A 20,692-nucleotide genomic window follows, 5' to 3' on the forward strand; every position below is an offset into this window, starting at 1 on the left:
TTTGTATTCTTTGATTGTTGTTTAAATATTTTTGTTAAACATTTTCCAGTTATCCACATCTATCCAGCCCAGTCACACATTTTTTTCTATAAAACATAAAGTCTGCTGTGGCATTGAATCAAAAATGTTTGTTTACTTCTATTAAGGCAATTAGCAGGCCATTATCAGTAACTACTTGTGAGATGGATCAGTCTATTTTACAACTTTTTAAAGGTATTAATTGTTTTTGGCCAAATATCCACAGGACAAAGTCAGTCAGAGCTTTAAAGTCCTACATTATGGTTCTCATGTGTTCGCTTATGTTGACAATCACACCAGATAATAGACAATTATCTGATAAATCCTTGTTTTCCATGGCAGTAAATGTTTCAGGAGTTTAGAAAAGTCCTTATTTTCTAGCTGATGTTACAATTTTGCAGACTGTACTCACTCTAAAGGCAATCTTTTAACATACAGTACATACAGTATACAGTGAGCATAGGAGGAAATCAGTCTATATAAAACTTAACAGACACACATTTATAGGCTTCACATTAATTAAAATAATAGAATTTATGCTTTTGACACACTTTTTCCACCTGTGAAATGAAATAAAGTAAAGCTGCATATTGAGGTGGCGATCATGTTATTTAGTTTGTTACCGGTTTCAGTTCCAGTGCCGCTGCTCCCCTACGCATCCATCCACTGCTCTAAAACCAGCGATGACAGGGCAACACTCTGGGTCCACTCATCTAACCCAAATACAGGAAGATGATTAGAAATGAAGATTTCTAATCGATACATCTGAAATAACCCCAACATATTACACATGACACAATTATGGAGACACTGAAGCACTCATACTGTAACACACAAGTCTCCAGACATGTTGATGCAGTCCCAACATCTGCTGTGGACAGAGGTAAGTTCAAGAGGACCAGCGCAGTGACACAGCTGCCTTTAAAGCTGCAGAGTCTGTGGCATTTCACAGAGCTGAGGTAGAACTTCATCTGACTCCAGTTTTGACGTCTGACGCTTTCAGACTTCTCTTCCAAACTGGATAGATCTGTGTTACATGAAGAAGAAATTCTCTTTAAGCACCCATCCCTCTGATATTACTAAATTAAATTATGTTCAGTTATTTAAAGGAGCAGTTCAGGGCGAGTGGTGGGCCTGCATATATGAACTGAGTGGGGTAAACACTATTATACTGGGCATGTAATGGAAAACCTAAAAGTACTGAGAAGCCAGTGCGCGCGTGTGTGTGTTGTGTGTTGTGTGTTGTGTGTGTGTGTGTGTGTGTGTGTGTGTGTGTATTACTGGTGGGGGTAATGCAGGCTCTAGATGTCGTCCCAGAAATGACAGCAGTCGTCTCCATATCAGCCCGCTGCCCAAAAACATGAAGCCTGTCACCAACCAGAAGGCACGAGGGTCCTGGTGATAAACACAGCCATAAATATATGTGCGTATAAACATACAAAAGGTACAGCATGCATATGGAGAGATACGGACTGAAATGAATAAATCCACTTAAAACAGTTACACACATGCAAAAAAAAAAAGAGCTGTCAACCATTTTGAAATTAGATATATTAATTAGGTTTTTCTGTAAACTATCAACTAAGTTTTATCCTTAATTTTTTGATTTTATCACACGAACAGTTCAAAACAAATTAGAAAATTAAGACAAGGGAGTCCTCGTATTTGAGACGTTGCAAACAACAACTATCAAACTTAATGTTGATATAAACTCACATCTTCAAAAGCTGTTGTCAAATTCATCCCAAAGGCCACCCCTATCAAACCGAATAAGGACAGGGAGAAGGAGCCCATCGTCAGCTGCAGATTCAGACGCATCATCACGTTACGATGGCTACAATAAAACAGACAACAAGTCAATTTATCCTGAGAAAACTCAAAAACATTGTCCGAGATTTGTTTTTAGGGATTCAAGCGAGAAAGAAAGATTTGTATAATGTACAGAACACATGTCGGCAGTTTCAAATAAAACCTTGAACATCGTAAACACAACGGTCAACAGTTTTCATATCCTGCTCAGAACACGACTGGATTTATTGAACTGATTGTTCAATGGTTCATTCAAGCCCAATAATCACAGTGTTGTGTTTGTCACTACCAAAAATATGTGTGCACATACTGTATGTATATTGTGCAGCCAGTGTGTGTACCTGTCCAGATTGATAAAGATGATACTCTCAGAGTCGTCTATGAGTCCTTTCAGCTCTCTGGCTTTGTTCCCCAGCTCCTCGGTCTGTATGGAGATGTTCAAAGTGAACACAATAAATAGCTCACCGAGTGTCAATCACATGTACTGTCGATGTGTTTCAGTGCTTTCGATAGTAAACTAACCAACTAGGAGGGGTGAGTGGACAGGGACATTCACCACAATTAAGGTGCAAGTAAATATAAATGTTTCCATAAACACGAAAATGTATTAGGTTTAATCAGGTCTTGATGAAAATGACTTCAGGCAACTAAAATAAGTCAAAAGGCCAATAATTAAATTATTTCTATTTAGTAGGAAAATTAGGGGAGAAAATCAGCACCACTATACCTGCATGTAGTAATTCTCCAGTAACAGCTCCATCTCCTCAGCGTGGTCAATACCCAAACTGCTCTCTTCACTGAAAGGCAAACAGACGGACATAAGTTCATACACATAAAAAAAAGGTCGGGTAGTTATCAAAACCTTCAGAGTCGTTTTCTGGTATGTTTAATTTTCAGGGAAGTCATCCTAACTTTTACTTCACCCCAACGAGATATTTCTGAAACCCCTGACCGTAACGTTTAACCTAACCCCCAACTAATAAGGACAATAGTAGAGAAAAACATGATCCGTAGGGGAGGGGAGAGACTCTTCAAAATGGACAACAGACTTGGACCCATTAGAGTCTTCTTTATCTTAGATTGCAACCAGTGACTGGGACTTAAGACAAGTCTACAGAGATTGCTGTCTGTTTGAGTGCATGAGTGACATACAAAACTCTTGGGTCTGTCCACTTTGTGAGACAGAGCTCTTCAATGGTCTCATCCTCGTCCAAAATCTTCAGCAAGGAGTCCTTAAACACTTTTATGTCTGTCTCCAACTCTGATAAACTGTCACAAAAGAGAGACAAAGAAAATAAGTGAATACATAAATGATTCGGTCAAACACTGTTATAGACATATACTGTTCAAAGATAACAATAGTAATCTAAAAAGTGAGCGTAGAAGCATGCTCTATTTTATACATGAATCCTGAATGACCAGTAAAATTTAAAAAAAAAAAAACAGTCCCGCCCCAGAGATGCTCACCCAGTTCCTCTAATCTAGACAAATGTTGTAATCCAGAAATGTTACCCTTTTTCTAACTATGTCAAGATAAATGCTTCTGTGTTTTACCTCTTGCTGCTCTGCAGCAGTATATGTAGTTTACTTCTATCAGCAGAAAGGATTTTAGCGTCCACGAGGGATTCCAATGTGTCCAATATTACTGGTTCAACGTCGTTCAGCCGGGTCTGTAGAGTATTTACCTATTGACACAAACACGGACACTCGCTTATGTTGTAACAGAGCTTCAGGCATGTCCTTATTTATGTGGGTTAGAATATGCTTAAGTACACAAGCGCACTGTCTCCCTGTGATCTGTCTCACCTTGTGCTGCAGGACTGCCTCCAGTGCTCTGAACTCAAAGGGCAGAGAGTGTGTCTGCGATGCCAGCTGAGGGGCGAGCTCTAGTACCAGCCAGCGCTCCAGTCCCAGACCGCGAAAATCCAGCACCAAAAAGTACTGCGGGGTCAAAATGGCTTTCAAAGACTGTGAAGAGACAGAGGGTCAACGGGGAGAGAAGTTAGGCACTTAGGGAAACACTCAAACATGTACTCTGATCCCACGAGTCGATGCAACTACTTTGAAAACATCTCAATTAAAAATTTCAGGCTGTTTATATACGTGACATTTCATATGTTCATACATCTGTACTCAGTGTGTTTTATACAACTGTGCATGCATTTCAAAGCCTGTTGTCCCACTAGTTGACTCTGATCTGTAAATATTTGCGGTGAGTGCTGATCAATGAAATCATGCTGATCCCGTACAAGTGCACTTCTGTGTTTGCTTTCTAAAGCAACAGTTAGATACCCAAAACAGGCCCACCAATCAGGATCCGTGATCAGACTCTGCTTCCAGAATTTAGACGCAGCTGATACAAAACTGAGGTGTATCAGTGTGTCACAGTCTGCAGGGGAGGATCTCCCGACGCAGCTACAGCACGGGAAGCTTTTAATATTACAGGCAATGAATCAGCACTCTGTTGTATTTATGTTTTATTTTGTTTACCACTTATAATTACAAAACAAGAAACATGCTGTGCCTCAGTCATTTATTGATTCCAGTCTGGCTAAAGTTTTTTTTTTTTTTTTTTTTTTTTTTTAAAGACAATTATAGTTTCAGTTGCTTCTGTCCTTATTTGACTGATGACTAAATTTATAATTTCATGAACATAATCTTGATGTTTCCTTCTGACTGCAGGATGGCTGCGAAGCTGGCCTGTGTCTGCCTGCTGCTGGTTCTGTTCTGTCTCAGCTGGGCCAAAGAACCAACATGTGTCACATCTGCTTCTAGCTGCGACGAGTGCATCCAGTCAGGCCCTGAGTGCGCCTGGTGCACCGCCCCCGGTGCAAACATTCGCTGTCATACCGTGAACGGGCTGCGCAGAGCAGGCTGTGGTAAAAGTTATATCTATAACCCTAACAGCAGGGTGGAGGTTGTCAAGAATGACAGCAGGTAAGGATCCTGGTTTACAGAGCCGCAGTCAAACTCTGTGGTGGTTAAACGACACGTAGACAAATTTACAAATCTGTCTTCAAACAATAGTGAGGTGCCCATAAGAGCACTGAAACAGTAACTGATTAATTTAATCACAGCTCCTTTTCATACTGGCCAATAAAAGAGAAAATGGAATTACAGTATTTTTAGTAAGAAATTCCCCTGTGTGTCCTATTACTTTAAGATAAACTATTAAATCCATCACCCCAAACTAATATGACACTGGTGCAGAAGGAAATATTTTGATCATTTGTGCAATACTGCAATGACTTCTAAGGTATTGATCTTCTTGCTGGTGACCTCTGCAGCACAGACCCTGCAGACGCCAAAACTCTGTTCCTGCAGCCTCAGGAGTTCTCCCTACATCTGAGGCCGCGCGTGAGCCAGTCCTTTCCACTAGCTATCTCCATGCCGACAGACCAGCCAATAACAGAGCTGACTATGAACACCAGCAATGTGCCAGCAGGAGTCAACATCACAATCAGCAGCACAATGAAAGGAAATCGCCTGCTTGTACAGGTCAGAGAAGTAATGTCTAATGTAACATTCAAGTGTCACTTCTTATTCGTGCCTTTACAAAATACACATTATTATAATAATAGTTCATCTTTCTCACTAGGTGAATGTGGAAGCTGCTCAGTGTCCCCGTACGAGTGATAGCTCAAACCAGAACAGAACTGGACCTTGGTCTGTCTATATCACTTTCAAAGGCTTTCCACAGAGCGTGAAGTTAGAGATCACTTTGCTTTGTAAGTGTGCGGAACCATGCTACACTGAGTAAACAGTCCAAAAGCTGAGGATCAGCTAATCTGCAAAATCTGGACATTGAAATAGAGTCAGTTCTATTTAAACTATGTAATATATAAATCCCAATATTCTGCAAAAAAACAAAACAAAGACTGTGGCAAATTAAAGGAACAGAACAGCACAGGTGTCTTCAATGTGACAAAGGTTTTGTGAAAAAAAAAACAAAAAAAAAAACAACAATTTGCCTTCCCAGGTCAATGCAACTGCACAGGAAACCGTGAGGAAAACAGCGCTGGCTGCAGCAGTCACGGGGCTCTCGCGTGTGGCCAGTGTGAGTGCTACGAGCATTATGACGGACAACGCTGCCAGATGGACACGGATTCCTCGTTATCGAGAGACGATCGATTCTGCCGCTCAGACTCGAATGCCCCCGTGTGCAGCGACCGGGGGAGGTGCGTGGAGGGCTTCTGTCACTGTGACATACGCGAGAATCCAAAGGAAAGATACAGCGGAAGACTCTGCGAGTGCGACAACTTTAGCTGTTTTTACAGCAACGGCAGGTATACGTGATGATCAGTGAACACTTTCTGCCCGAGAAGTCAAACATTGTCTTCTCTTTTAATCCTACTTAATTACAATAACAGATAGATGGATGAATATTACGTTTTTGATCGAACAGATTATGTGGAGGAAACGGGAAGTGTATGTGTGGAAGGTGCATCTGTGACGACGATTGGACAGGTGAAGACTGCAGCTGCTCCATGGAAACCGACTCCTGTTTGGCCAAAAACCAGATTCTATGCAATGGAAGAGGGATGTGCCAGTGTGGAAGATGTAAATGCGAGATGCCGTATGTAGGTCCGACCTGTGAGAACTGCCCTTTGTGTGAGAACAGATGTCAGGAGCACACTGTGTGTGTGGAGTGCCGCGCATTCGGGACGGAAACGATGAAAAACAGGTGAGATCAGATATATATTCACCTCTTAACATGAATAGTCTAGTGCTGCATACTCTATTCGTTACAGAATATTCTGTCTATCTCGTCTATACTTCTCTTCAAGAAAATCTTGACAGAACTGACATGACAGTTTTCTTTAATATCAGTTATTACTCGTCACCAGACTTGCTGTATCATTTTCTTTCTGACAGCACTAATGGTTACGGTTGATGACAAAGTGCAAAAAAGTAAACTTCTTGACTTTACTTGTGTATTTACTTTTTCATCTGAAACAAATGTTAAACTGACTGTGCTCTCACATTCGCCATCAGGTGTGACAGAGAGTGCGGCTACCTCACCGTGACAATGGTGGAGACTAAAGATGATTTGCCTCAAAGAGGAGACACTAATCAATTCTGTAAAATGAGGAGTCGTCATGACGATTGCTTTTTCTTCTACACCTTGTCCAGCATGCCCTCTGGAGAACAAGCGACTGTGGTTCGGGCTAAACAATGTCCACGTGTAGTGCAGAAGTAATCCACCATTCCTTCGTGTGTTTGGTATGGCTTTATGCATTGAGTTTTATATATTGTTATAGAACACAATTATTTTATCTCACTATAACGTGAAGAGTTTCCTGTAATAACATAGTAATAGTATATTGTTATATCAAGAACAGTTTATTGTAATTATGTGATACATTTCTTTGATGTAATAACGTGAAAATATCTTGTTATAACTAAACTTTCCATGTTATGATGTGATACTGATCTGTTTTTGTGTTCTGGCAGCAATACGCTTCTGTATTAAACAGCCTTATTCACTTTAATTAATGTAAGAAATTGTGATATAATTATATTATAAATAAAATAATTTACAACCTTGAAAACAATGCGGTAATACAGGGCCTTCTGGGAACTTTGAGCCACACATATTTTTCCAGCTTTCATGATTTTACTGCGCTGTCATCATCTGGGCGGCATCATGTTTCCTTTGGTTCAGAAACCTGCACTGATACCTCTAGTTTAAAATGAAGCTATATCGAGAGCTGCATCACGAGAGGTTGATGTAAGTGTTTTGCAGGGCTACAGTATATTCCTGACTACGGCAACAAATATTTACCTGGTGTTACAAATGTTTTGGGTCGGACTTAAGATAACATTTTCCTAATAAACAGGCAGATTAAAGATGATCTTGATCTGAAAGCACCTGCCAGTGCATGTGTGTGTTATAAGAGCAAAAAGGAACAACATACCGCCATTCGTATAATAATGCAGTTGTTTCTTGCAGTGAGGCTGGTACTGTGCTGGAAACGAAGGTCTCTGGCCTGAAGACTCAGCTCCTGACAAAGCTCTGTCTTCTTCTTTTCTTTAAAAAAGAAAAAGAAAAGAGGAGCAGAGACTGAGTGAAATAACACAGACACAATCCGACCACATGTTTTGTTTTTTTTACTTTACATGGGACACACACACACACCAGGCAGAGGCAGCTGCTTTTAGCATTTTTTTTTTCTTCAAAAAAACAACTCTTCTTGTTGGACGACAAACACAACAGAGTGAGCTACCACAATAGGGGATAGTTACACAACATGTCAAAGCAGAAGTAACACAGCAACAGTATAATGTGTGTCCTGTGTGGCTAAGAGTGAACTCCAGGGTATGAAACGATGAAAACAATACCAACACTGTCAAATGTAAGAGACGACCAATCATGTCTCTTACATGGTCATATTTTGACAATCAATCAAAATAAGAGGCATCAGACAATAGAAATTGATTAAATTAATTTTCTAACACTTACCAAATGATGTGACATTTCCATCTTGGTCGAACTTCATCTGTCACATAAATAAAACATGAAACTGGTCACCTGAACTGATCATAACAGCCTCAGTTTAAACTCACAGCAGTTTCAGCATGAATTTCTGCACTTAAAATGCATGACAGTCGAAAATATGGTTTAAATCTACGTGAAAAAAGCTGCGAGATCCAACGGTCTGCATCATCTCACCACTAAGTACTTCTAACTTGGAGCTAGTAGCCACTGCTATTCAACGACCACTGAAACTATATCTCTTACCACGACAAAAGTTGGAGGCACACTAGAGAGCGGGGCGTCTGTGACTCTTCTGCGGATGAAGGACACTGTTAAAAGAAAAGAAAGAAAAGTTAAAACCACATGTGAAGGAAAGTTTTTCCCATATAAAGCAGAACAGACTTGGACACAGCAGGACTAACAAGGTAATAACACTTCCTTACTTCCTTCCTTACTTCCTTCCTTTCTCAATAACAGTTAGAGTCGTTCACTTATCTTCTTTGACTACAGCAGTGCACAATGTTAAAATATAAATCTACTTTGCTCTGAAACTGACAGGTATGGGAAACACGAGTTGACATTTCTCATCGTTCTTTTGACATCTTGGGGCTGAACGGTGAATCAATTCACCAAGAAACAATCAACTCGGATTAATCAATATTGAAAAAAAATAATCATTATTTGCAGCCCTGTTGTTGTCAGTGTGTTATTTAGGTAACTGTTTTCATCTTACCAGGCCACGTTGCACCTCCTCGCAGCAGGTTCTCCTTCCCCATCGCAGCAGACTGAGATCTCCTGGGACATCCCGACACAGGCAGTGTTTGACCGCGCAACGCATTTGAAACGACGTCACCGCAGCTCCAGCTGATCGGTCCCAGTCTTCCGGCTCGAGCCCCGCCGAGTCTCGAGGACAAAACACCGACAGAGCTGAAAAGGCGTTTCGGATTAAAGGTCCCGACGCACGGCGTCCCCGTGGACCTCACACCGCCAGCCCGCGGCAGCGCGTGCGGTTTGATCCTCACGCGCACTGCCGCCATGCCGGTTCTGCACAGCTGAGCAGCACGTGACTCACAAAACATACGGGAGAAAGGAAAAAGGAGCCTCAGTCTCCGTATGCCGAGAAAGAAATGAACAAGGACGAGGCATGAAAAGCTCCACGTGTGTGAAATGCTCGAGTCATCTCATGGACGGTTTCGGAGGAGCCTCGAGTTTGTTTGCCAGTTTGTTTTGTCCCGAGACGAGACGGTCCAGATCCACAGGACTAACCAGAGCCGCGTGTAACAGCCGCGGGACATGCAAAGCAAGGACTAGTTAACGTGTCCTCCTGCGGTGCGCGTCTCCTTTGTCTCCTTTCCGACTCTCCTCGCGCTGTTTTAAAACGTGCTCGGCGGCTCTGCTTGTTATGCTAATTGTCCTCACTTGCTAACAGCTGTTAGCACAACGACATTTATTTTGGTCTCGGTAATTATCCGGATTCGTGGCGACAGTAAACAAAGACACCAGTAAAATAGCTCGGTGACCCGCCGCTGACTACAGGCTGTCCTGAATCAACACATTACTCCGCGTTTCAGTCCCAAAAACACACTTCACCGGGTGAGGAAGAAACGAGCAACCGCGAGGACAGAGGCAAGAGCACTCCGACCACAATGCACCGCGGTGACGAGCGCACAAAGATCGTCTATAAAGAAGTCAATCACTCGGAAAGAAAATGGAGCGTTTTGTTTTTGTTTTTTTCCACAGAGCACAAACAGGTTTAAAAAATACCGAGTGGTTGGCTCTAACATCAAATATGAAAGACGAGTAAGACCAGGAGGAGAAAATACACGTTAAATTGTATTCATGATAGAAGTTATCATTTTCTTGATAAGTCAAACTTATTGTGGCCTACTTCCGACTTGTAAAATACTAATCAAAAGTTTGACCTAATTCATATTTCTTAATTATAATTTTTTTTATCAAAGGCAATTATGAGTCAAGGGTTGCAAATTATGATTGCATTTTTAAAAGATACCGTTATAATTGTTATTTTCGGTAGGCTATTTTCAAACCAACTATGAAAAGCCCAAAGATATTCACTTTACTACCATATGACACAGAAAAACAATCTTCCAACACAAAGGGTGAATGGCGCTTCAAAGCCCGTCTGTAAATGCCAGGAACAAGGGTTTGATGGGGGGGGAAATCCTCAATAACAGGATGACTTTTGTGGCACACAGCTATGACACGACGTGTGTTTGTGTGTGGGCTCGGTGGACCGGCTCGGTGATAACTGTGTGGGCGCAGCCGCGGAGGAGTTGTCGGAATCAGCATCCCTCTGCTGGACACAACCGGAAGGAGGCTGTGACAGGGAAGAAGCGTGGCGATTATTGTTTGACGCCGCATCCGATTATATACAGATACGATCTCGATCCAAACCCCATCCATCCATAGGCCTATTTTTTTTTTTAATTTTTAATTTTTTTTTTTAAATTTTTATTGTATTATTTGTGCTGTTTGACAATCGGCATTAAGAGCTGCCATGTTGCCGTCTTGTTACTCCAAACAGGCGGACAGCAGCGGGAAAAGGAGCTCCATCGCGAAGCTGCTCCTCGGGGTGTTCGTGGTTTACATGCTTCACACCGCCTGGCTGCTGTTTGGCTTCCTCAACACCAAACCCTGCGATGGAGACAGAGGGGAGCTCTGCATCACCTCCTATCTGACAGCCAGACCCAGACTGCAGGTAAGCGCAGGCCTTTGATTCTTATGTGATACAAATCCGTGAGTTTCTGTGATGTATCTGATCATTTTAGCCAGTTGACAATTAAACAGACAGCCATATGCTTTTTTTTTTTTTTTTTCCATCATGTTATTTGCCCCTTTTTCTTTGTATGATGCCTAAAGCATGTGTTGTCTCCATGGAAGTTTAAGACAAGTAATAACCTACATTTTTTTTTATTTTGGCCTTTAGGTTTTTTATTTCTGTGCTCAATTATTTAGAGAGATACATGTTTGTCAGGCCGAACCATTAAAGGCTCATGAGATGTATGGGGGAAGTCCACACTTAGATTCTGAAGGTGGTATATATCTCAGAGTACAGACTATTAAAATATGAGTTTTGGAAAAAATACTGCACTGTTACAACAACAAAAATCCATAATTCACAGATTTTAAATGAATCCTCAGTAAATTTTGTTTAGGAGTGGTTAGTTCAATCACAAAAATAAAGTTATTTGGAACAGACACGTTTTTCTCTTGTTTTCAACTTTCATCTGAATTAGGTTTTGAAATTAATCTCGAAGTTTGCAGAGACTGCTTTAATCTCTTTCTTTTTTTTTTTTTTTATTCAGCTGAGTGTCTTTACCTGCCTTGTGCCAGACAACAGCCCACTCAACCTCGCTGTAAAAATAGATCCGTTTGACCCTCACTCTACATTTGAGAGGTGGGTTTGACATTTGGATACATCTGTTAACGACACAAATCTTAATCAGACAAGACTCATTACTACAAATTTGGTCCATGACATGACATGTTGTGTTACCTGGTAGCAAAATCACAAGTCATTAACATAAATAGGTTATGAAAAGTTTTCCAGTCACTGTACATAGTAGCACTCTCATTCAAATGAGTGGTTACTCACAACAGATAAGGTGTGTCACCATCACGGGAATGTGATTCTTGTGCATTGTGCACACAGGTAATAAAAAGATGTCACAACACAAACATTGTAAACGTTAACATGTGTGAAAGTTAATGAAAAGAAATGACATATTGCCGGGTTAGCTGTTCTAACTTATGCCTTTGTGTCTTTCCATAGGCAGGTGAACGTCTCTCTGCCAGAGGAGACTCGGGCTAACGGCACTCTGTATGCAGTTGTTTATGTCCACAGAGCTGCTGTTTCACCTCTGGAGGACAGCAGAGAAGTGCACTACGCAGCTCAGCTCACCACCTACATCACTCCTCCACCCACAGAAGGGCAGAAGGACACGCAGAAGGTACAGTGTAACTCAGTATCTGTAAACGTGCATCATATTCCAACCACCCTGTCACCTCTACAGTAGACATGCAAATAAATTCCTTCTGCGGCTCCGTCAGAGGCCCGGATCTAAGAATCCTGTGTCCCATTGGAGGCCGCACCTGTCAATCAATATGATGTCAGAGGACTTCACCCTCAACAAGGCGGGGCTTCCCAGTGATGTGCGGCGCTACATGAGAGTGTAAGTCACATGAAGCTTTGGAGGTCAAGGCAGGTGAGCAGTCAAAGTGCTGCTGACAGAGTGACATCAGAAGAAGAAGATATTCGCTGGTACTCTGAGAGAAAATCAAGTGTGACTGTGGCATTTTATGATGTCTCTTTATTATAATATAGGAAATAAAATGTTTAGCTGGTGTTCTTTTGTGATGTATAATATATAATATATAATAATAATAATCCAATCTTCTCAATATTCATTCACTGTAAAGCTACCAGTCAGGGATCTTTTTAAAGCATCTATTTTATTTGAACACATACCCTGTTTAAGCCATACTATACATCCTATTTATAACCTTTTCTTATGACACTTGAGAAGAAGCAATATCTCTTGAAAACTTTCGGGATCTACAGACGGAAATTCCCTTTTACTGATAGTACATCTATGGTACAGAAAATGTATTGTCGCAGTTAAAATAACAATAGATGTGTGTGGCCACTCGTTACAGGTTGCATGTTTTCCTTGACCATTATTAATATAAATTTTGCAGTCCTCAGCAAGCATAATTATCTATCAATAAACAAGAACAAAAATCAAGTGAGGAAAAAACATAGTTGTGTTTTCATCTTGTGTTTACCTTGCGATCCCCTGCAGTGGCCCCAACCACTAAGTCAGTAACCACTGATTTATTTTCTACAAATAATGCACTGGTGATTGAAAAGTAAAGTAAACCTGTTAAATCCTGTCAAACGTAAAGGTGCCAGTAAGCAAGCTGTTTAAATGTGCACATGTGTAAATTTGTTTACTCTCTTTGCATATTTCCCAGGCTGTAAATACGAGATGTGGCCGAGCCACCGTGTCAGTTTTATTATAAACTTCCCTCCTGCCTCTCCTTGCAGCTCTCAGGAGGGCAGACAGATGATCTACCTCCCTCTGCTGCTGGTCAATGAGCTCAGCTTCAGAGTCAGAGACCTCATGGTAGGAAACTTTTGTATATAAACTTTAACAGACTTTTTGTTTTGTTTTGTTTTAAAGTATCATGGCTGTATATTCATGTATTCATCCATGGACAGGAGATCAGCAGTGACACTGTTCAGCTCCCTTTGACTGTCTCCTATGAGGGAATTTCTTTGAGAGGATTCAGGTTTTGGGTCCATCTGCAGGACATGGTTTATTCCCTGCGGCAATTTGGTGAGCTAATAACTGGAGTTACAGTTTTTAAAGGGCTCGGGGCTCTGAATTATATTAAACGAGACATTTGATGGTGTGTTATACTATGTACAGTTGTACAAGGTAGTTTTACCTGAATAAAACCTAAATAGCTCCTTTGTTTTCTTATGTAGGCTTCACAGAGGAGAATATTGATGAGATTAAAGAAACTCTGGTGGGATCCAACCTCTACCTGTTAGTGCTGACTGCATTTATCACAGCTCTACAAGTAAGAGTATATGTCACCACATATTTTACCATACAGTACATATTAGAGAGGACTTGATACAAAGTGTGGTAAAAAAAAATTGTAGTACAGTGAGACAAATGGACACAAGATAGCCCAGATATGTATTTCAAATCAAGGTTTTGTGAAATAAAAAGAATGATTTTATGATTTGTCTCCACTTTTTTTACAGCTCATCTGTGAATTTCTGGCTCTTAAAAATGACATCAGCTCATGGAGAAAAAAGAAAAGCATGGCGGGAATGTCCAGGAAGTCAGGTAATCTACGTAACATTAAAAAAAAAAAAGAATCCCCTCTTTTTCTGTTGTCAGAACTAAAGGTTTTGTTCCTCTGGCAAAATTTCCAGTCTGCGTCACTGCATGATAGTTCCAGCCTTTATGAGTGACATTTATTTAATTATACATTTGCTGTAAGTGATCTACCACAGTGAGGCAGGTCCTGGAAAATGAAACGAGTTGTCCGTCTCTGCCTTTCTGTTTCTAGTTCTGTGGCGTAGTCTCAGCACTTTGCTGATTTTCCTTCATCTACTAGAGGAGACCAGTCTGCTGGTGCTCCTTCCTGTCGGGCTGGGAGCATGTGTTGAGGTACTTACTGGTGTCGTCAAACAAATAAAAGTCGAATAAAGATCCACGCAGATTGACTAATCCTCTAATCTGTCACCCTGCCAGGTGTGGAAGGTGTTCAAAGTGTTTAAGATCCTGTTGCCGTGTAAAAGCAACAAGCTTCATGTGAGTATAGAGCATTTACCTGTCCGTGTTCACAGCGGTTTTAACAGGTATACAGTCTTGCTTGGTCTTACTCCTGTCTTACTCTACAGGTAAATAAGGTGGATGAAGAGGAGAGAAAGACGGTGGAGTATGATACACAGGTATCAGTATGTTTCTGTCTTGTCTCTCATTTTATAGTCTGCCTTGGGCTTTGTTTAATTTTAATACTTTTTCCGCGGTTGTCCCCCCAGGCATCCAGATACTTGTCCTACTTGGTCTATCCTCTGTGTATCAGTGGAGCGGTTTTCTCACTGGCCTACTTACGCCAAAAGAGGTGATCTAACCAGCAGATTCAACTTTCTGCTTTGCCGCTTCATTTAAATGTTGTCACACACATGACACCTCAACACAAGCTCTTTCCTTATGTCATCTTGGTTTCTTTTGATTATACTCAAGTGTTTAAAGCAGTCAGATTGAAATCGGACCTTAATGTTATTTGAATTAAAGTACAAGTTTTTTTTTTAAGTTTTTTTTTTTACTGGTGCATAAGTAGGCACTTCTAATTGTTAAATTAACATAAATTTGTATTATGTTGACAGTTACTATTCCTGGCTCATCAACAGCCTGGTGACCGGTGAGTTTTCTACCATCCACCCTATCATCATCATCATCATCATCATCATCATAGAGCAGTTTTTCAAAGTATTTCACTGAAAGCTTTTCAGTTTTATAATTAATCTGAAGGTTTAACTTTCATTTTAACCATTAGTGTGCTGTACGAACACTTTAACTCCCCTCTCATCCTCTCAGGAGTGTATGCCTTCGGCTTCCTGTCGATGGCTCCTCAGCTCTTCATTAACCACAAGGTCGGTCCTGCAGATAACCCAGAGACAGCAAAAATGTGGTCATTATTGATGTATTATTTAACAAATTAAATAATAAATAAATGTCATTAAATATTGCAATTCATTAATTTTAATTATGTAAATTAAGAACTGCTCCCCGTCGTCTCTTTGTTTTTCCTTTGCTGATGAACAGTTGAAGTCTGTGAGCCACCTGCAGGGGACAGTATTGATGTACAGAGTGAGTGTTTCTCTGACTTGTTCACCAACAGTAACAGTGACAATGACTCTCAAATGTTTTTGGACACTGTATTAAAATGATTCAACCATTTTAATTCAACTCTTACCAGGATCTGAGTTTTATTAGCTTATAATTCCCTCCTCTCCTCTCTCCACCAGGGAGTGAACACGCTGATTTCGGATCTGTGTTCCTGTGCCTCCTTTTTCTCCTCGTCTGCATCATTTTCCTCCTCCCATCAACTTTCCTGCTTCAGAGATGAGCTCCTCTTCTTCCTCTACCTCTACCAGCGAAGGTACGACGCAGTATCACAAACACTCACACAGAACATATAATATATGTACTTCAGTACCCAGAAATCAGATAAGATACACAAACACTACAAAACATGTACGCATACACACAAATTTAAAATAAATACCCCGACAGAAAAACCTCCTGAATTTCACGTGCAAAAGCTCGTGACCACATGACACATGTAATTGTGCACATGTGAAACATGTACAATGTATTTTGCCCATGGGAACAAGTGGTTTAGGAACATTTTCATGATGTAATGTGTGAAGCCCATGTAGAGTCCCATATGAAAACTTTTCCACATATTTTCCCCATAATATCATATGTGGCAACATGTGGAAAGCATGGGAAACCCGTGTGTTTCTTCTGTAAGGGTCCATACATAGCTTTTCTTCTTAACTAGTTTTATCATGCCATCCCCATTAATGGATTTGTGTTCAAAGTTGCCATGGTAACACTAATACCATCCTGCTCTTATCTCATATCTTCACCAGGCGTTACTCTGCCAAACCCAGAAGACGAGAGTCTGTTCCCCACACCAAGAAAGTGAAGACTCAGTGAGGACAAGACAAATGGATGTTTTCGGGAGAGAGTGTGTGCACATGGGAACTAATCACACTTCAGGATGTGAGACAGAGACTCAGGCAGGATTGTGGTCCATGTGAGCCACAGCAGCAGCGACTGACTGATCCTGTCCTGCTTCAGACTCTGCGCTGCTGTGTGCTGGTGGTGGTGCTGCTTTTCGCTTGACACTGATGAAACTTCCCCTTTACTGTTGCAGTGAGTGAGCTCGTTCATCCACAGACTTCTCCACTGTTCATTTCATGCTGGGTTACCTTTGAACTACTGTATCAGCAGCATCCCGTCGCCACTTGTGATGTACATTTATTTGCTGGATTCTGCTCTTGATGCACACATGAGGGAGTTGAAGGTTTCTGGTACATTGTGAAGGTTCAATTCTATGACTCAGTGTAGTTTGACAACCATGAATTAATAATCCCCTTTAGACTACACTTTAACTTTAAGACTGACTGACTGACTGACTGACTGACTTAAACACAGATTCTCGATTTAAAATTTACTTTAAGAAGCTGCAGAAGAAGAAAGGTTTTTTTTCCAAATACTGTTTTTAGAGCTTAAATATATACAGCGTATTCTATATGGTTATTCATGCATTTCACTAAAGCTACAACTATTTAATGCTCACGTGGAATATTTTAACAGCTGCACTGTTAGATCAAATGAAAATTATTCAGCATTTTTCTTCATACACAATTTCCCCCAAACTCAGTGCAACACATTTATTATCTATTGAAAGCTTCACATCCTGACTACAATGTTAAATAATGTCCAATTGTATGAACACTGCATTGCTTAGCAACACATGATTTGAGGTAAAATATCATGGTGTTCTTTTACAAACATTTCCACAAGAATGTGTGATGACAAAGGAAGAACATTCTCAATGCAACATTCAAGAAATGTTTCACAGATTGGAGATGGTTTTCTATTAAAACGTTCCTGTCATCTGATAGTTTAGCAAAGCTAGAACATTTTGGCTGCAACATATGATGATGTTTTGGGGATGTTGTCGAAACCTGAGGTGACAGACACCCAATGTGAAGACAGAGTGATGAGATATGATTGAGACATGGTGTGTCCTGAATGACAATGATCGGTATTCAGGGATCACCACAAATAAAGATGAAGCACGTAGCCTCATGTGTTCAAAGTGTATGCAGCATGTTACTGACTTGCATGAGAAGACATGCGGTACGTGCACAAACAAATCTTCGGACAAAGTGGAACAAACCAGCTCTGATATCTAGATCTAATGGGTAAAAAGAAGAGATGGGATCTGAGCTTGCTTAAGGCATTATGTTCAAACTATGCTATCAACAATCTTCTGAGAATGTTGCAACAAAAAATGTGTACACTGTTTTTATATTACGCTATCCAACTCTAAAATGATAACATTTTAGGCATATTAAAAAAAAAATGTCCCACTGAAAACATTTCCACAAAATATTTTCGGAATGTTTTAAGAGAAAGTTATCCTACCTTTAAGAATAATATTCAAGGAACAACAACAACAAAAAGCGTCCCTTCCAAAAAAATTACAAGAACATTATAATACTCTCATGACGTTTTTAGAACAGATTAATTACGTCAGACCAGTAATGAAAAGATCAGCACTTTTTTAATCTTGCAATCTTAGAAAACAAAGAAATTACTTTCGTTAAAATTCTGATACTTCTTGGCACATTCTTGGTCAGCAAGTTGTGCCGATGTGAAGGCGCTGACAGTTAGTATTATCGGCTTGTATTGTAGATGAAGTCCAACACATCAGTGGGTGCTCAATCATGACCTGATGGGCAGATTTACTGTTCATCTTTTATGTAAATAAAGTCTTCCCCATCATGTTACACATTGAGTTATTTTCACTGTCACTGTTCTGCAAAACAATTTTAAAAAGAAAGACTTTGTAGTGTTACCATTTAAAAAAAAAAAAGAAAAGAAACAATACTTGTGGCAACGTAATTTCCCCTGTAGGAGATAAGACCTACAGTTCAGCTGCAAAATGTAACAACCTGTCTGTTCCCTTTTACTTGTCACACAAATGCATCACGTCATAGAGGAAACACGCATTTACTGACTTTTTACTGTACCACACTGATCTCAGTGCTAATTTCTGACTGAACTGTTTTAACTGGAAAACAATTTTTAATTATTGTATTTTTCATCATTTTGGCAATGCACCCAGCTTGTTAATTATTACTCTTTTGTATAAAACAGTATAAAAACTAAAACTGTAACTGACTTTAAGGTTTATGTAAATTTGATCAAATCTGCTACTACAGTATGGTATTATGTGAGTGTGTGAATGTGTCTATCAATGAGAACTGCTTGACTGGTGTCTCTTAATAAATACAAAGCAGGAAGCGCGCATGTATTGTCTTCCTACTCAGTAAATAAATGTTATCAATCTTCCCATTCAGGTTGGGCCTCACTGGCTGACTCATTGGATGCTTAGATGAGTTATGTCATCGGCTATTGGCTACACTTCATTGAACCCTCTTTTTCTTATTTAAGGTATTTACATACAGTCAGGGAGGCCATTACAAGAGAGTTTCTTCCAATAAATCTCTTAAGAAGTCCCTGCAGTACAGGTTGAGCTGTACACACTGAATTCATGACATAATACTTGTTGCCTCTATCTGCAAACACAAAGAGTGTTTCAGTTAGCTGATGCTTTAAAAGGCCAATCTAAGATATTTTGTTTTGAATATGTAAAAGAAAATTGATAATATTATCAACAGAGTGTGAAGAGGTAGCAGAGTTGACTTTTTGCCACAGACCTCTATGTATTGCAAATACATCTACTGAGGTTAGCATGCTAACGAGGTAGCCCTGGCCTGCATGTCTTGTCTTGTTATACTACTTTGTAACACAAGTTGTGAAAGTGAGTGACTGTAACGTTCAGTCTACCCTCAGTCCAACATGAGGGGATGAAGAAATAGTGTATTCTAGCCTTCAATGGAAAATGAAACACTAATGACTGAAACTCTTGGCAGAACAGAAGCAGAATTGACATTGCGGTTGCATTCCATCACTGGAGACAGTTCTTGGTGACAGGAATAAGGTTTAATGCTGAACTTGCAAGGTTTCTTCTAGACAGGTGAGTAAACAGCTGTTACAATTACATAAGCCATGTAGGGGTTGCTTATAGAGGCAGCTGATGGTATAATGTCAATACTGACCATCAAGCATCCTGGAACAAATCCCAGAAGTTCGCCACATTGGTGGGGCAGGTGGCCGTCAAAAAAACAACAACACAATGTCTCTTTACAGGGCACTCATTCAGGGCATGCATGAGAGCTGGCAGTTCGATTTCAGCCGATAAGTGAGGGACGAATTTTTTCTTCATTAGTACACTTTTGTACAACAGTCATAATACGAGGGGGCAACCAAAAAGTTTCCACACTGCTCCTGTTGCATGCAAACAAAGCGCAGCACCCTGATGTGCAAGGAGCAGATGGAGGCTGTGACCTTTTTGAGTAAGTATTCCAAGTTGCATCGCTTGATATACGTCATCATCATCATTATCTGTACTCTATATGTACTCTATCTGGACCTTATCTGTACTCTATCTGCTTGCTAATGTTTTCTTCTATAACTGGTCATACTTTGGTGACATTTCACTGCACACTACACCTAAATTAGTATAGTTATGGTAAAGATGGACTGTGAGCAAGGCAAACGTCCTAAAAGATACATATACACTCATGGTAGTGTAATCATAATGACAGCCTCCGAGTCAACCAAAGCCATTGAAAGGTAAATATAAATGGAAAGTAGTGTAAATAGACTATTTGACAATGCCTATGAGCAAGAGAAAGGTCCAGAAAGACACATTAAAGTAGTGCAAGTGTAACTGTCAGAGACATGTTGAAGCAAGTTATAAGTTTATAAATGTTCCTTGTATGTGCAGGCGTGTTGAATGAGGAGGATTGATTAACATGCAATTGAAATCTGTTGAGTTTATATGGTTGAGCTCAAGGTACCATAATTCTTTATGTAATGCCGTAAAGTAACGGGCCACACCCAGAGTTGGCGTGAGCACATGACTGTAGCATTGGGGGGTCGTTTTGCTGGCACAGAGGCAGAGAGGAGTGAA

At 40.3% G+C, this 20,692-nt stretch overlaps 3 protein-coding genes across 3 annotated transcripts; 2 read left to right on the forward strand and 1 right to left on the reverse strand.

The window, feature by feature from the left end:
* Positions 1 to 255: 255 nt before the first annotated feature.
* On the reverse strand, positions 256 to 9,956 carry mrs2 (magnesium transporter MRS2). The gene is made up of 12 exons (XM_069143162.1): positions 9,039 to 9,956; positions 8,570 to 8,634; positions 8,291 to 8,327; positions 7,746 to 7,858; positions 3,634 to 3,795; positions 3,382 to 3,512; positions 2,980 to 3,096; positions 2,555 to 2,624; positions 2,169 to 2,251; positions 1,735 to 1,852; positions 1,300 to 1,413; positions 256 to 1,045 (listed from the first exon to the last, which is right to left on the reverse strand). Exons 1-12 carry the CDS (start codon positions 9,382 to 9,384, stop codon positions 986 to 988), a joined length of 1,416 nt encoding a protein of 471 aa, XP_068999263.1. The 5' UTR covers positions 9,385 to 9,956; the 3' UTR covers positions 256 to 985.
* On the forward strand, positions 4,453 to 7,420 carry LOC138194435 (integrin beta-1-like). Its single transcript, XM_069143161.1, has 6 exons — positions 4,453 to 4,764; positions 5,115 to 5,325; positions 5,426 to 5,555; positions 5,807 to 6,113; positions 6,233 to 6,511; positions 6,823 to 7,420. The coding sequence occupies exons 1-6, from the start codon at positions 4,475 to 4,477 to the stop codon at positions 7,025 to 7,027; spliced, it is 1,422 nt and encodes a 473-aa protein (XP_068999262.1). The 5' UTR covers positions 4,453 to 4,474; the 3' UTR covers positions 7,028 to 7,420.
* Positions 9,957 to 10,506: 550 nt separating the features above from the next.
* On the forward strand, positions 10,507 to 18,961 carry LOC138194437 (lipid scramblase CLPTM1L-like). The gene is made up of 17 exons (XM_069143164.1): positions 10,507 to 11,024; positions 11,632 to 11,723; positions 12,099 to 12,276; positions 12,377 to 12,498; positions 13,374 to 13,452; positions 13,548 to 13,665; positions 13,818 to 13,912; positions 14,103 to 14,187; positions 14,414 to 14,514; positions 14,599 to 14,658; positions 14,748 to 14,798; positions 14,889 to 14,971; positions 15,237 to 15,271; positions 15,448 to 15,503; positions 15,676 to 15,720; positions 15,879 to 16,012; positions 16,509 to 18,961. Exons 1-17 carry the CDS (start codon positions 10,824 to 10,826, stop codon positions 16,573 to 16,575), a joined length of 1,602 nt encoding a protein of 533 aa, XP_068999265.1. The 5' UTR covers positions 10,507 to 10,823; the 3' UTR covers positions 16,576 to 18,961.
* Positions 18,962 to 20,692: the final 1,731 nt, after the last annotated feature.

Source organism: Embiotoca jacksoni, unplaced genomic scaffold, assembly GCF_022577435.1.
Source record: "Embiotoca jacksoni isolate LCO1_2020_lvr unplaced genomic scaffold, fEmbJac1.0.p SCAF_11, whole genome shotgun sequence".
Lineage (NCBI taxonomy): Eukaryota > Metazoa > Chordata > Actinopteri > Embiotocidae > Embiotoca > Embiotoca jacksoni.